This window comes from Kockiozyma suomiensis (genome assembly GCF_038497685.1).
Source record: "Kockiozyma suomiensis strain NRRL Y-17356 unplaced genomic scaffold V2V93scaffold_14, whole genome shotgun sequence".
Lineage (NCBI taxonomy): Eukaryota > Fungi > Ascomycota > Lipomycetes > Lipomycetales > Lipomycetaceae > Kockiozyma > Kockiozyma suomiensis.
Window position 1 is genome coordinate 103,220 of NW_027117677.1, and position 13,099 is coordinate 116,318.

General features: G+C 41.5%; 5 protein-coding genes across 5 annotated transcripts; 3 read left to right on the top strand and 2 right to left on the bottom strand.

The window, feature by feature from the left end:
* On the top strand, window positions 1-2,758 carry V2V93DRAFT_338907 (VID27 cytoplasmic protein-domain-containing protein). Its single transcript, XM_066907769.1, has 5 exons — window positions 1-231; window positions 291-510; window positions 566-723; window positions 794-1,077; window positions 1,133-2,758. The coding sequence occupies exons 1-5, from the start codon at window positions 113-115 to the stop codon at window positions 2,650-2,652; spliced, it is 2,301 nt and encodes a 766-aa protein (XP_066763765.1). The 5' UTR covers window positions 1-112; the 3' UTR covers window positions 2,653-2,758.
* On the bottom strand, window positions 2,727-4,272 carry V2V93DRAFT_374538 (putative diphthamide synthesis protein-domain-containing protein). Its single transcript, XM_066911264.1, has 2 exons — window positions 4,054-4,272; window positions 2,727-3,995 (listed from the first exon to the last, which is right to left on the bottom strand). The coding sequence occupies exons 1-2, from the start codon at window positions 4,154-4,156 to the stop codon at window positions 2,824-2,826; spliced, it is 1,275 nt and encodes a 424-aa protein (XP_066763766.1). The 5' UTR covers window positions 4,157-4,272; the 3' UTR covers window positions 2,727-2,823.
* Window positions 4,273-4,298: 26 nt separating this feature from the next.
* Window positions 4,299-6,516, top strand: V2V93DRAFT_338913 (uncharacterized protein). The gene is made up of 2 exons (XM_066907770.1): window positions 4,299-6,161; window positions 6,219-6,516. The coding sequence occupies exons 1-2, from the start codon at window positions 4,521-4,523 to the stop codon at window positions 6,357-6,359; spliced, it is 1,782 nt and encodes a 593-aa protein (XP_066763767.1). The 5' UTR covers window positions 4,299-4,520; the 3' UTR covers window positions 6,360-6,516.
* Window positions 6,378-8,413, bottom strand: V2V93DRAFT_374541 (pyridoxal phosphate-dependent transferase). The gene is made up of 4 exons (XM_066911265.1): window positions 7,375-8,413; window positions 7,131-7,307; window positions 6,907-7,062; window positions 6,378-6,853 (listed from the first exon to the last, which is right to left on the bottom strand). Exons 1-4 carry the CDS (start codon window positions 8,152-8,154, stop codon window positions 6,560-6,562), a joined length of 1,407 nt encoding a protein of 468 aa, XP_066763768.1. The 5' UTR covers window positions 8,155-8,413; the 3' UTR covers window positions 6,378-6,559.
* Window positions 8,218-9,847, top strand: V2V93DRAFT_374549 (PAPA-1-like conserved region-domain-containing protein). The gene is made up of 4 exons (XM_066911266.1): window positions 8,218-8,493; window positions 8,554-9,212; window positions 9,278-9,384; window positions 9,459-9,847. The coding sequence occupies exons 2-4, from the start codon at window positions 8,603-8,605 to the stop codon at window positions 9,669-9,671; spliced, it is 930 nt and encodes a 309-aa protein (XP_066763769.1). The 5' UTR covers window positions 8,218-8,493; window positions 8,554-8,602; the 3' UTR covers window positions 9,672-9,847.
* Window positions 9,848-13,099: the final 3,252 nt, after the last annotated feature.

Sequence of the window (13,099 nt, forward strand, 5' to 3'; positions counted from 1 at the left end):
TTTAGTATAATGACGATAGTGGCCACGTATACTTTGCCTGCTATTGTTATATTCCTTTTGATCTCTGCATCTTTAAATTTCATTGGAATAACTTAACCGGTACATCACAATCATGAACTTTCTGAAGAAGGTTTTGGGCAGCGCGCCGAAACTTGAGATCGCCATAATCCCAAGCGGTCGCTTATATCTTGCTAGATCGCAGAATTCAGTGAAAGGATATTCTGAATGCATGTATGTACATATCAGCCGTTATATATGTTTCAACCTTAGGCTGACGACTTGGTATATAGTTTCAAGGACGCGGTTGCAGTTATCCGCCGCACCACCACCGAATACCACTACCAGCTAGTGATTCAGCGCGCATTTGAGGAGGGCGAAGAGCAGTTGGAAGATGACGAGGCTGATGAAGTATTTGATGAGTACACATTTTTAATAGATGAAGCCTTGGAATTTCGTCAGTTTACCAACGAGGAGGGAGCTACTATTTTTGCTTGGATAGACTTGTCCGGAGTAAGTTTGGTTTCTTTTGCATCACATGCAAGTTAGGATGCTGAACATTTTATAGGATCCGGGTGATATATTTGAATTTGTTTGCGAGGACAGAACGGATTTCGGGGCCGCAAGAGACTTTTTTAATGTTGCCCTACAATGCCAATATGAGAGAAAATACAGCAAATCCTCGAAGCTAGCGTCTGATGAGGATCTGAAGCAGTTTATCTATAAGTGAGTTTGTGACAGGCTTTTATTATTTCATTCACGAATAGCCAGCTAATTTTGATCTATTTATGTCTAGTGGAAGAATCCAATCGCCACCGTCACCTCAGACAGTGTCGCGCAAGTCTTCGGTGGCTGTGCCTGCCACGCCGGAGAAGAAGCGTGATCAGGTCGTTCCACCCAAGCCTCTTGCTCCTGCAACTCCAGGTGCACCGTCACATGCTATGCCGAAAGACCTTGTGGTGAAAAGCGTATTTGGGTTTGAAAAGGCTGAGCTCCATATATTTGATCCCAAAACTGGAGTATTTATTTTGCAAGCAGAAGAGGTATCTGCAACGGTAAAAGATCTCGGTTCATGGAAATGTATGTATGAATTCTGAATAGGTTCTGGGATACTAAATTACTGACTCCATTTTAGATTGGCTGGACATAGAAGAACCAGAAAAAGGATGGCTTGGATTTGTGGTAACTCCAGACATTAATCCAGTTTTCAATTACGAGCAGCTATGTTTTATATTCAACTATTACTCGGATGATGGCTCTGCTTCGTCGTGGCTTCTTCATTTTAAAGACGCTGATGCCCTGGAGCGTTTCCAAGAGATCCTCATGCGCGCTCTTTGGGAAACACTTAATCAGCAAAGCTGGGTGAAGGCAACTGAAGACGATCGCGATTATGTCTTGGAAGCATTCAATAACATGGCATTGGATGATACTCCTATGGAAGACCAAGAAGAAGATGAGGATGAGGATGAAGATGACTTTAAGGATGCTGGAGAGCAGATTCGCAGCGAGACTGAGACCTATGATGCAGATGAAGAGTACGACGATGAGCTAGGAAATAAGAATTTCCGTGGCGAAGGCAAAAACAGTCAAATTGCAGTTGGCTACAAGCATGATCGGTCATTTGTAGTTCGTGGCAATAAATTAGGTGTGTTCAAACATACCCCTTCGAATAACTTGGAATTTGCAACTACTATTGAGAATTTGAGGACTCCTGATGGCAAAGTCTTCTCGCCTTCAAAAGTCATGCTCCACAAAGAAGACTCAACGATGATTCTGCAAAATCCAAACAATACGCACAGCCTATTCAACATGGATTTGGAGTATGGAAAGATTGTTGACGAATGGAAAATTCACGAGGATGTTCCAATAACGGCATTTACTCCTTCAAAGAAATTTTCTCAAATGACGTCGGAGCCAACCTTTGTAGGTGTTTCGGATAATAGTTTGTTTCGAGTTGATCCGCGTCTCTCTGGTCAAAAGCTGGTTGATGCTGAACACCAATCATACGCTACAAAGAGTGCATTCACGTCAGTGGCTACCACTGATTCTGGACATCTTGCAGTTGCGTCAGCGAAGGGTGATATCAGACTATATGACAGACTTGGCATTCGCGCAAAGACACAAATTCCGGCTTTGGGTGAAGCTATTATCGGCCTCGATGTGTCCGCTGACGGCCACTGGATCTTGGCCACCTGCAAAACTTATCTGCTTCTAATTGATGCTACCATCAAAGAAGGAAAATTTGCTGGACAGCTTGGATTTCAGCGCAGTTTTGGAAAGGACAATAAGCCGCGTCCGAAATGCTTACAGCTTAGTCCAGAGCATGTAGCTCAAATGCAGGCAGAAACGAAAAAGCCTCTGTCTTTCACACAGGGCCATTTCAATACTGGCTTAAATTCAAAGGAAACAACCATCGTTTCGAGTTCTGGTCCTTATGTTATCACTTGGAATCTTAGAAATGTCATGAAAGGCGATAAAACGTCATACACTATCAAGCGCTACAGTGACAGGGTTACCGCCGATAATTTCAAGTTCGGTAGTGATAAGAATGTCATTGTTGCTCTACCAGATGATGTTGGTATGGTCAGCAAAAAGAGCTTCCAGAAACCAACTAGGGCCTCAATTGCCACGCCAGTCAGGATATTTGGGGAATAAGCAACGGGAAATCGTCAATATTACTGCGGCTACTAAGTAATGTCAATTTTTTCAAGTAATTTGTAGGTTTTTACTCCTGGTGGAATGTAATACAGTCTAAATACGCTATATGCTTCTTGTAGTGTGATAATAGTTACCTTATATCTTAAATATTTACAGCTGATCTTATGATCACAAAGGTCGCTTTCTTCCTAGTCCATCTTTTGCGTAATAATCCATGCGATATCCTTCTCCTTCTCCGCTTGCCGCTGTTGTAAAATCGCTCCATAGTTTTTCATTGCCAAAAGCTATCGAAGCTTCGTAAGGTGTAAGTAAAGGCTTGGCAAATGCGTAACCCCAATCAATTGATAATCGAGGACAAGCAACTTGAACAAATGCATCAATATGCTCAAACTCTGCCAATTTCTGAGGAAAAATTTCCGAAAGTAATATCAATGTATACTCGATTCCCATATTAACTAAGTCTTGTTTTATCTTGTCAAACGTATTTATGTTGCCTTGACGGCCAAGAGTACCAAGAACGATCGCCACTCTATTAGCATGACGTGCTGCATTTACAGCTTCTTGCCGGACATGAAGCATTTCTTCATGCTCATATCTTTCACGCGTAAACTTTCGAGAATATGGGTCGTATCTATAAGCCGGCATCCCAGGATTCTGGATCATTGCCGCTTCTAAATGAAAACGTCCGTCACCCACATACACAATAGCATTTGTGGTGCGTCCATCGATTCGCGGAGCTGTACAACCAAGAATCTCGCCCCTGGATAAAGGGGAAATCTGAGGAATTTCGACTGATAAATCGTTGTTGCCTTCAGTTTCAAGAGCTTTTTTGGTGGCATGAAGTGCGCCATTAAATTGTATTGTCCCAACCAGTGCGACCCGAGACCTAGAGGCAAAGTTTTCTCTCAGAGTCGCAATAAGATGTTTTTCATTCACTGCTATCGAAACAAATACGTAAAGCACTCTCATTTGAGTAACGTCTACCGGAACGAGACATGAATGCGCATAGTGAATTAGTAAATCACACCCCAAAGCGCGAGCTGTGTAGTCGTCAATACAGCATGCACCATACGTTACGTCTCCCATAATCACAACCTCTGCATCACAGAATCGCTCAATAATATCTGAGATCACGCAGGCGAATATCAAAAGGCCTTCAGGCATCTGCAACGCCACACGCTTATAGTTATAACGCCTGATATTATAGACGCATTTATGGATCTCAAAGTCGTAGTTGGAAGGAAGAAGCGCTATAGCGGCATTAAGATCTTTATCTTCAAGAATGTCTTGAGGGATCTGATTTAGCAGCGGAATTTTAGGCTTTCGAGGTATTCGTTGGACTATAAACAATGTTAGAATATAGATACACTAAACAACGGGATGCGTGACTATGCTGACCAATAGAGGAAGACTGTTCATTATTGTTGACTTTGGAGCGCCTTCCAACGAAACGTCGAGAAACTTTTTCTGCCTCTTGGCCCTCGGATATCAGAGAAGGCATGCTGACGACAGCTTTTATGTGGAGCCGATTGCAAGTGAGGGCTCAAATTTGCATTAATAGGTTGTTGGCGGATGGTGCGGCTCATGAACCACCCAGTGTCCTTTTAGTTGCAGATCCAATGTTCTGTCGTCTCACTGTATTTTGTCAGCACCATTGCTGCACCTTCTATCTCTCTTTTGCAAAGTGACACAGCTTCAGGAGATAACTCCACAATGAACTACAGATTGATTCTGTATTGATCTGCTTTATTTTCGAAAGCTTTACTTCGCAGCATTACTTCGCAGCATTGTCCTCCTTTGTCTGAACAGGCCATAGCAGCATTTCACTCAGGCAATTCGCAGGGCAATAGATCCTGCCAGTCAAAATGGATTCCCGAAGAATATGGGTCCGCCGTCCTCATGGAGTCGCTACAACAGTTATGGTATCGCCGAACGACATCGTGGACGATCTCAAAACAGCGTTAATTCACAAATATTCAATTGCCCTTGGCCGTGTTTATGACGCCCCAGACTTGATTATCAAAATTCCTGGTCGCCCGAGTTCGCCTCCATCGTCAGGCTCGACTACTGAAGCTTTCCATGGATATCGGAGAAAGCGAGGTGATGCTGTCAGACGAGAGTTATCGATTCTTGAATCGGGCCACCATCCGAAACGTCAATTCCCGCTGAAATCCAACACTGATCCAGGTGATGAGAGCGAATTAATCTTACAACCAGACGAAGTCGTCTTTTCAATATTGGATAAGTTTTTTCCTGATGGAATGAGAATGCAGAACGCTCTTTTGGTAGATGTCCGTGAGGAGTTTACGTCGGATGACGAAAACGACTACCAAAAACGGTCATCATCGCCGCCTTTCTCTGTGACCCTATCTTCACAGTCTCTATCTGACATGCCGCAATTGCATACATCTGGGCATCATGATCAACCTACTGAAAACGAACAGCATTATCAGCGCTCAAAAGGTCTCGACTCCTCTCCATCTCACAGTACAAATATTACGTCAGTACATTCACGCACTTCACGCAAACAGGCTCTAGCATCGCAGAATGGTGGCCCTGTTGGCGGTACAAACCTTCAGGTGGCTTCTACAGTGTCATCAATACAAGTCAACCATAATGGATTGCCAAGGCCCCAACCGCAGCCTCTTCAGCAAGTCAACGATGGCTCTCATAATACGCTACTATCTTCAATTGAGGACAATTCCTCTATTCGCTCGCAATCCCCCCTTAGACGTGCTAATCACAGTCACTCTTACGCTGTCCCTCTCTCAACTGCCGCGGTACCTAGCAGTCAATCTCAACCGCAAACTACTAATCATAAATCGTCATTTCAATCGGTCACCACTACTTCTGATAGTGAACGTACTGAGAGCCAGGAAAGCATACAAAGTTTACAAAATGATGGTTCTGACACTAAAAAGACGGATGTTAGCAATCCAGATAGCCGAGAAGATACCACTGCAGGTTCGCACGTACCTTTGAAAATTAAAACCACTACTGTCGCTTCGCGAGCTGGTAAGGACAAGCCGTCACAGACTCCACTCAGCGCTTCTTCTCTTCTAGACGGAGTTGCCCCTCCGATTAAGGTCCTTATAGTCGAAGATAACATCATCAACCAGAAAATTCTTGAAACGTTTATGCGGCGAAGGAGAATTCGTTCTAATGTGGCCAAAAATGGTAAAGAAGCAGTCGAGAAATGGCGCGAAGGAGGTTATCATTTAGTTTTGATGGATATTCAGCTTCCCGTTCTTTCTGGAATAGAGGCCACAAAAGAAATTCGACGGCTGGAAAGACGAAATCGTATTGGAGTGTTTGTCGATCAAGACACTACAAATATCAAAGATGAGGATGTGCTTCCGCCTCATAGATTCAAAAGTCCGGTGATTGTTGTCGCCCTCACAGCAAGTTCACTTGACAGCGATCGAAAGGAAGCTTTGGCTGCAGGCTGTAACGACTTTTTGACCAAACCAGTCAATTTGGTGTGGTTAGAGCGGAAGATCACAGAGGTATTTACATATTTTCCTTGTTCATTATTCTAAAAGCATTACTAACATGGCATATAGTGGGGTTGTATGCAGGCATTAATTGATTTCGAAGGCTGGCGGCAGTGGAAAGATGATACAGAGAAGGAAACGGCGAGCAGTACTAATAGCTTTTCTAGGCAACCTAGAAGGCCAAAGATTACAGCATCACGATCGAAATAATCATTATTTGTATCACGAGCTCATCTTTTTGAATTGCAATTGATAATTATTTTCTACTTGCAGAATAACGGACTAATTCTAATTCTAAACTCTTTGTAGCCATCAATAACATATGCATACACATGCATAGGCAGAGCCATTTTAATACTAATTTCACCTGTTGTTATGGCACTTATTTATCGTTAACGTAACTAAAAATATTAAAGCCTGATATATGGTTTCAACAATCGCAATCTTTCAACAGCTAGTTCCAAGTAATCATCTGTTTTGCATATAGCGAATCTTAGATAGTTTTCTGCCAGATGTGCGTGCTCAGGAAGGTAAAACTCGGTCGGTGGAATTGTAACAACACCAATCTCCTTGATCAGCCAGTATGCCATACGGAAATCTTTTGCACGGCCGGTGACTATTTCGTCAGGAAAAACATAATCACTAGGAATTCGAAGTTTGGAGAAGTTAACAAGTACAAAATAACCACCTTCAGGATCAGTGTACTAGTATAGCACATGTCAGTATTGGTGCAGCAAAGATACAAAATGCTACCCACAGTCAATCCTAATTCATCCCAGATTCTGTTGAAATTCTTCAGTTTCTGCTTGTACGATGTCACATGGTCCTCAAAGAAAGTATTTTCGGGTTTCATTGCTTCCTGCAGTGCAACCGCTGCTCCTTCCTGTAACGGACTGTTGACCGCAAAACAAATCTAGAGACAAATTAGAGTTAGAAACAAACAACCTTCAATAGAAAAGAAATAGCTAAGAGGACACATGCTCTAGTGTGAGCCGCAGCTACATATTTGATAAGCTCAGCATCTCCAATCAGCCATCCCACTCGCCATCCAGTTGCACTAAATGTCTTTCCAGCCGAACCAACTGTAAGAGTCAGTTTCTGCAGCTCAGGAGATAGAGTAGCTATGCGCGTAAATTCTGTGTAATACAATCTATCGTACTTCATACATAAGACAAGATATTAACACATACGGCGTCAAGCAATAGATTCAAATTCAAATGCATACCACTTCGTCGGAAAGAACAATGATGTTGTGTTCTACAGCCAGCTTTCCAATCCTTTCTAACTCACTGCGTGAAAATACTTTGCCGACCGGGTTATGAGGCGAATTGACTACTATCATCTTGGTTCGAGACGAAATCTTAGATTCGAGATAGTCAAAGTCAACAGTCCATTCGGTTGATGAGACGGTTCTCACATCATTGTCAGGTGGAGGTACCAAAGGAACGTACACGACTTTTCCACCAGGCAATTCAATGTTTGATATATACTGATCAAAGAATGGCTCAAACACAATGACCTCGTCTCCTTCGGAGAGAAACCCAGTGAACGCAGAAAACATTCCTTCATTCGCACCACTGGTAACCACTATTTCGGTCTCCCAATCCAGCTTCCGCCCAAATGATGGCTCGTATGCACTTGCCAAAGCTTTCCGCAAAGACGCTCGTCCTTTTGTAGGCGAGTATTGATTGCAAGACACGTCGTTAAGTGCTTCCTGAGCCGCTTTGATCGCAAAATCGGGTGGATTGTAAGAGAAAAACCCTTGGCCTAGGTTAAGAACTGGATAAGGTAATGATTTCTGAGCTTCGGCTGCAGCTTCGTTAACAAATGACCAAACATCTTTGGCCTGTCCAGCAATTTTTGGTGAAGGCTTTGGATAAGTAAATGAACTCAATTCCCTAGACATATTCGAGTGTAGCAACGCAGTCAGAGGACGAAATTGCGGGTTATTAGATAATTGCGCAGTCCGTATTCTCTGCAATACGGCCGGTAGATGCTTTGGCATATAGTATAGAAAGAAAAGGAAGAAAGCTACGCGAATTAAACTTGAACATTGCGCTCAGCATTAGTGCATTATCAAATTCTCTGGCAGTTTGCGTCATGTCACGTGAAGTTCGTAATCACTGTACTAGTTCTAATTCCTAAGTGTTCACATATTAATAATGCAAATCATCTGACAGAATTAGTTGCGACCTTCATTCCTCTTCTATTTCCCCCCTTACTACTAGTAAATACAATAGGCGATTGCTAGCTTTCTTTCAGTTTATGATCGCCATTACCAGCCTTCTTCCAAACTATCTCCCAGCCATGTTATGCAGTTTCAAGCCCTTAACCTGTAATACTGGTACCAAATCCTAGCAGAACTAGATGTCGACACCTACTTACCTTATTTAACAAAACATAGGGCCGCGTTTGCCATCGTCTGAAATTAACTTGTATTTTGAATAGGTACAATGGCTAATGAAAATTCAGAGTCATCTGATCTTTCAGAGCTGGAAGATTTCAGCGCCAGCGATCCAGGGGCGTCAAATCATACTGACGAACGCGCCGAAAGCGCATCGGATTCTGGAAAGGACAATTTGGCATTGGAAGCAGAGGACGAGGATATCCTCGATGAGGAGAATGAGTTTGATTCAAATGTTGAAGACGCTGAAGAAGAGGAATATGTAGAAGTTACCAACGAAGACGATGAGGAAGAGACAGATGCAATTGAAAATAATCAAGATGCAGCTCAAGGCGACGACGATGAACCGAATGATGATGAACCGAATGATGATGAAGACTACGCGGCCGTCACCCCACGCAGCACTACATCGCGCTCCAAGCGTATAAAAATCTCGGCCCCGGGAAGAAAGAGATCATCTAATGCTCGCCACAGCTCATCCAGATTGTCTGAATATGGAAATATCACCACTGAAGCTGCAAAAGGCAGCGAAGACTTTGAGGATGAAGCGGATGAAGACGATGAGCACGTTGAGTACTATACAGATATGACACGACTCACAGATAGGCAGAGAGCGCGTCTTTTAGATGACTCAGCTGACTTAGAAGCTCTACCAACTGGTAAGATGAAGTAGCTGGTGCCGACATTTAATAATGATCATGAAATGACTAACTGAGTTGTACAGAAGGGACTAAAAAGAAGATCTACACAGAAGAAGAGCTGATGCTCCGTCGAACCGAGACAGCAAGACGAAGGAAAAATCTTTCAGAAAAGCGACGTGAAGAAGAAAAGGTATATATCTGGTTGGGGGATTTTTTTTTTGCCTTTCTTTTTTCCACAATCTTACAACTACACATCATTTCTAGATGGATACAATCAATCGCCTGCTAAAAAAGCAGGCTCCCAAACGTAAAGGAAAGCTGAAAAGTGCTGCCGGCAGTCCTGGAACGCCTTTAGCCGATGATGGAGCGCGAGAGGCACGCCCAGTTTTGACAAATCAATCTGCTCCGCAAAATATGTATCGTTGGATTTCGAAATCGGATGGAATGCTTCTTGGTATTCCTGAAATTTTACGATAACATATGGACTATCGTGAGCCCCTACGCTATATGGAGATTTATCACGTTGAAAAAGCGCGGCTGTAAGACATTATTGAGGCTTATTGGCTCATATTAAATAGTGGCGGTTTATCTGTGACAATATAAATCTTTTCTTGTATTTATAAAATAGAAGCCCATTCGATCTTGCCGATTACATAGAACTATATAGCAAGGTCACCATTTTCCAAATTTACTTGCCAGTTGCCTATCATGCTGCTATGAGCAGTTAGCATTTGGAATACTAAAGAATATTCATGGGCATATGTGTATCGTAATTCCGGAAATACCTTCAGACTTGCCGGAATTGGGATGATCTTATATTATCTGAGAAACTAGAATGATTTTGTCCAAGTTGTACCTGCTACCAAACAGATGCATTTCAGTAAGTTTGACACATTCTACATTATTACATAATGTGCAGCTTAGCCGCCAGTGCTTTATTTATGCTTACATATGAAATTCGATAGATTAAGCACATCTGGCTGTCAGTTACAGACTGGCAACGGTACCATAGGTGCATAACAGCTCTGTTATAAGATCCCATGTTCACCAAACTCGTTCCTTATAATATGGTCCAGCCCAAAACCAGATTTTTCCACTGATTTCGAATGGTTGCGATATTATCAAAGCGGCCTATTTTATCCATTGAAAAACTATTGACTTCCCAGATATTTTGCTAAGAAAACATTGCAAGAGTTTTTCACATCATATATGCCAAATAGACAATCATGCCCTCAAATGGAAGTATCAAACCTGACCCTGTAAAATTGCGTGGAGAGATCATCAGCATCTTCTCAGAAAAAGATATTGCTAAAAGCACCAAATCCCTACAGATATCTCCTATATATGCATATATTACAACATCGCTATATACTATAATGCCGGCTGTAGCAATTTCGTACCAGCAAACTTGGTCCCAGCAAGTTACAAAACTGAACTTTGAGTGTCAAGTTTTAATCAATTCTAGGAACTTGTATTTTTTATGCCAGAACTTCAAGTTACCTAAAGTTGTATTATGCCACATAATAGAAACTTAATTTTATATTCAAGTTAATTAAATTAATCCTCTATTGATAATTTGTTCAGCCACCTCAAAAATAATCCCATAAATTTCAGTTGCACACACCATTGTAAAGGTCCACTTAGCTTGCTTCAATATAAATGACAATGGGATAACAATTGCAATATTTTAAGAACTATAGGCCAGAAATACTACCTTAAACCACACTCCTATATCTTGCAGATGCTGCATATCAATTGAAGAATCAGTCATAGCAAAGATGATAGAGTTGTCTTGCAAATGCTGCCTGTCAGTGGAAGAGTCAGACATAGCAAAGTTGATAGAGCTGTTATTCATGTTGCTAAGATCGCTTATTCAGGGTTTTGTGTTAAGGTTGTTAATGTTGATACTGTTATTACTGCTGGATACTAGAGAGGGAAGAAGTCCTTATACTTATATAGACAAAAGAAAACTAAGCCGCCCCCTCCTGAGCAGCCTCTCTATGCCTCCCCTGAACTTTCAGCTTCCTCTAAGGCTTCTTCCTGACATGAGAACACATTTCCCAACAAGTTGCCCATGTTGATGAGATAGTTGCTTGAGTGTTTGGTAGTATTGTCGTTATTGCATTTGCAAAACTCGAGAGATACATGCTCAATATATAGACAAGAAAGAGCCTCTTCATGAGCTTATTGAAATTTCCAACACTCCACTTGTTCCAATGTCTCAATTCACATCATTTCTTGTTGCTCCTTGGTTGTCTTCTGCAACCTTGATTGCTTCTTAGGGAATTTCATTGACAAATTATTGAAGTCTTTCAACCAAATATTTAGCCTCTTTTGAAGCCAGTTTCAAAGTTATATAAATATTTACCTCTGTTGCAGAGGCTGTCACAGATTTTTTGTCTCTTAGATTTCCAGCTATTTGCTCTGCCTCCCAAAACAAACACATATCCAGAGGTTGATTTCCTTTTGTCAATATCAGTTGCATAATTTGCCTTTGAGTACCCTGAAATTAAACTTCCCTGATCATTGCTGAATCTGATTTCCATGCTCATGTTCCTCTAATGTACCTCATGATTCTCATCCCTCCTGCCCAATGCTGGTTTCCATAGTTTGAATTAAACCTTGAGACTTCTCTCATTGCATTTGCAATATCTGGTCTCATTCCAGTTGTCAAATACTTCGAACTTTCAACTGCATTTTGATAAGGGATCTTCTGTTTTTCCTGTTCCTCATCCTTGTTTTTTGGAATCATATTTTCAGATAATGTTACACTCATAGAAATTGACACTGGATTGCTATCCTGCATCCTGAAACTCTCCAACTCCTGTTTTGCATAATTCTGTTGACTAAATGTGAGTGCCCCTTCATCTCTGCTTCTCTCTATTTCCACTCCAAGAAGGTAACTGGTTTCTCCTTGTCTGTCGATTGAAATTTTTCTCTCATATTCTTTTTGATATTGTTTATATCTCTAAATATCCTTTCCTGTAATTATCAGATTTTCAATATATGCTACTAATAGTGGATTCACTTCACTGTTCCTGTATATTCCATAGTCATCACATGATTGTTGAAAACCAACCTTTAGTGGATATTTATGTAAAAGCTCATTCCAGCACCCAGGTGCCTGCTCTAGCCCATAAAGATATCTCTGGAGCCTCCACGCTTCTCTGTTGATCTGATAGCATCCTGGTGGGGGCTGCAAGTAAAGCTCTTCATCCAACTTGCCATAGAAAAATGCTGTCCTTATATCCATCTGGTGAAAATGATAATCACTGATTGCTGCATGTGCCAAGAGTACTCTGATTGACTCAAATCTGACTGCTGGTGCAAAAGTTTCTTCATGAGCCACAGTCCATGCTTTATATCTTGCGAGTTGTCCATCCTTGCCATATTTCTTTTTGAATACCCATTTGAAGGTAAAGCCTTTCTACCACTAGCCAGCTTACTCCATTTACATACTTGATTTTCTTTCAAAGACTTCATTGAGCTCATCTTCTCAAGCCTGTTTCCAATGTATCCCATTCAGCACTTGATTTTGCCTGCCCAATTGATACGGGTTCTGCCTCACTATTTGTTTTTAAAGCCCATGCCAGAGCTGAACTTGTAACCAAGTCATCTTCAGACTCAGCATATTCCAAATTCATTCTGTCTGCATTGACCTTACTTCCTCCCAATCTCTTTTATTAGCATTATCTATCACAAATCTTTCATCTTCATGATGCTCATTCTTATCCAAGTTCATTTCTTCATCATATGCATTGAAATTGAAAATATCGACTTGTTTATTTGACAATTGTTCTTTTCTTGCTATTCTTATTTCACTAAGCTCCTAATGATTGTTTTTTCATTAGAGAATTCCCAGTCTCTATTTTTAATATCCATCTTATCTTTGACTGCTTCATCTT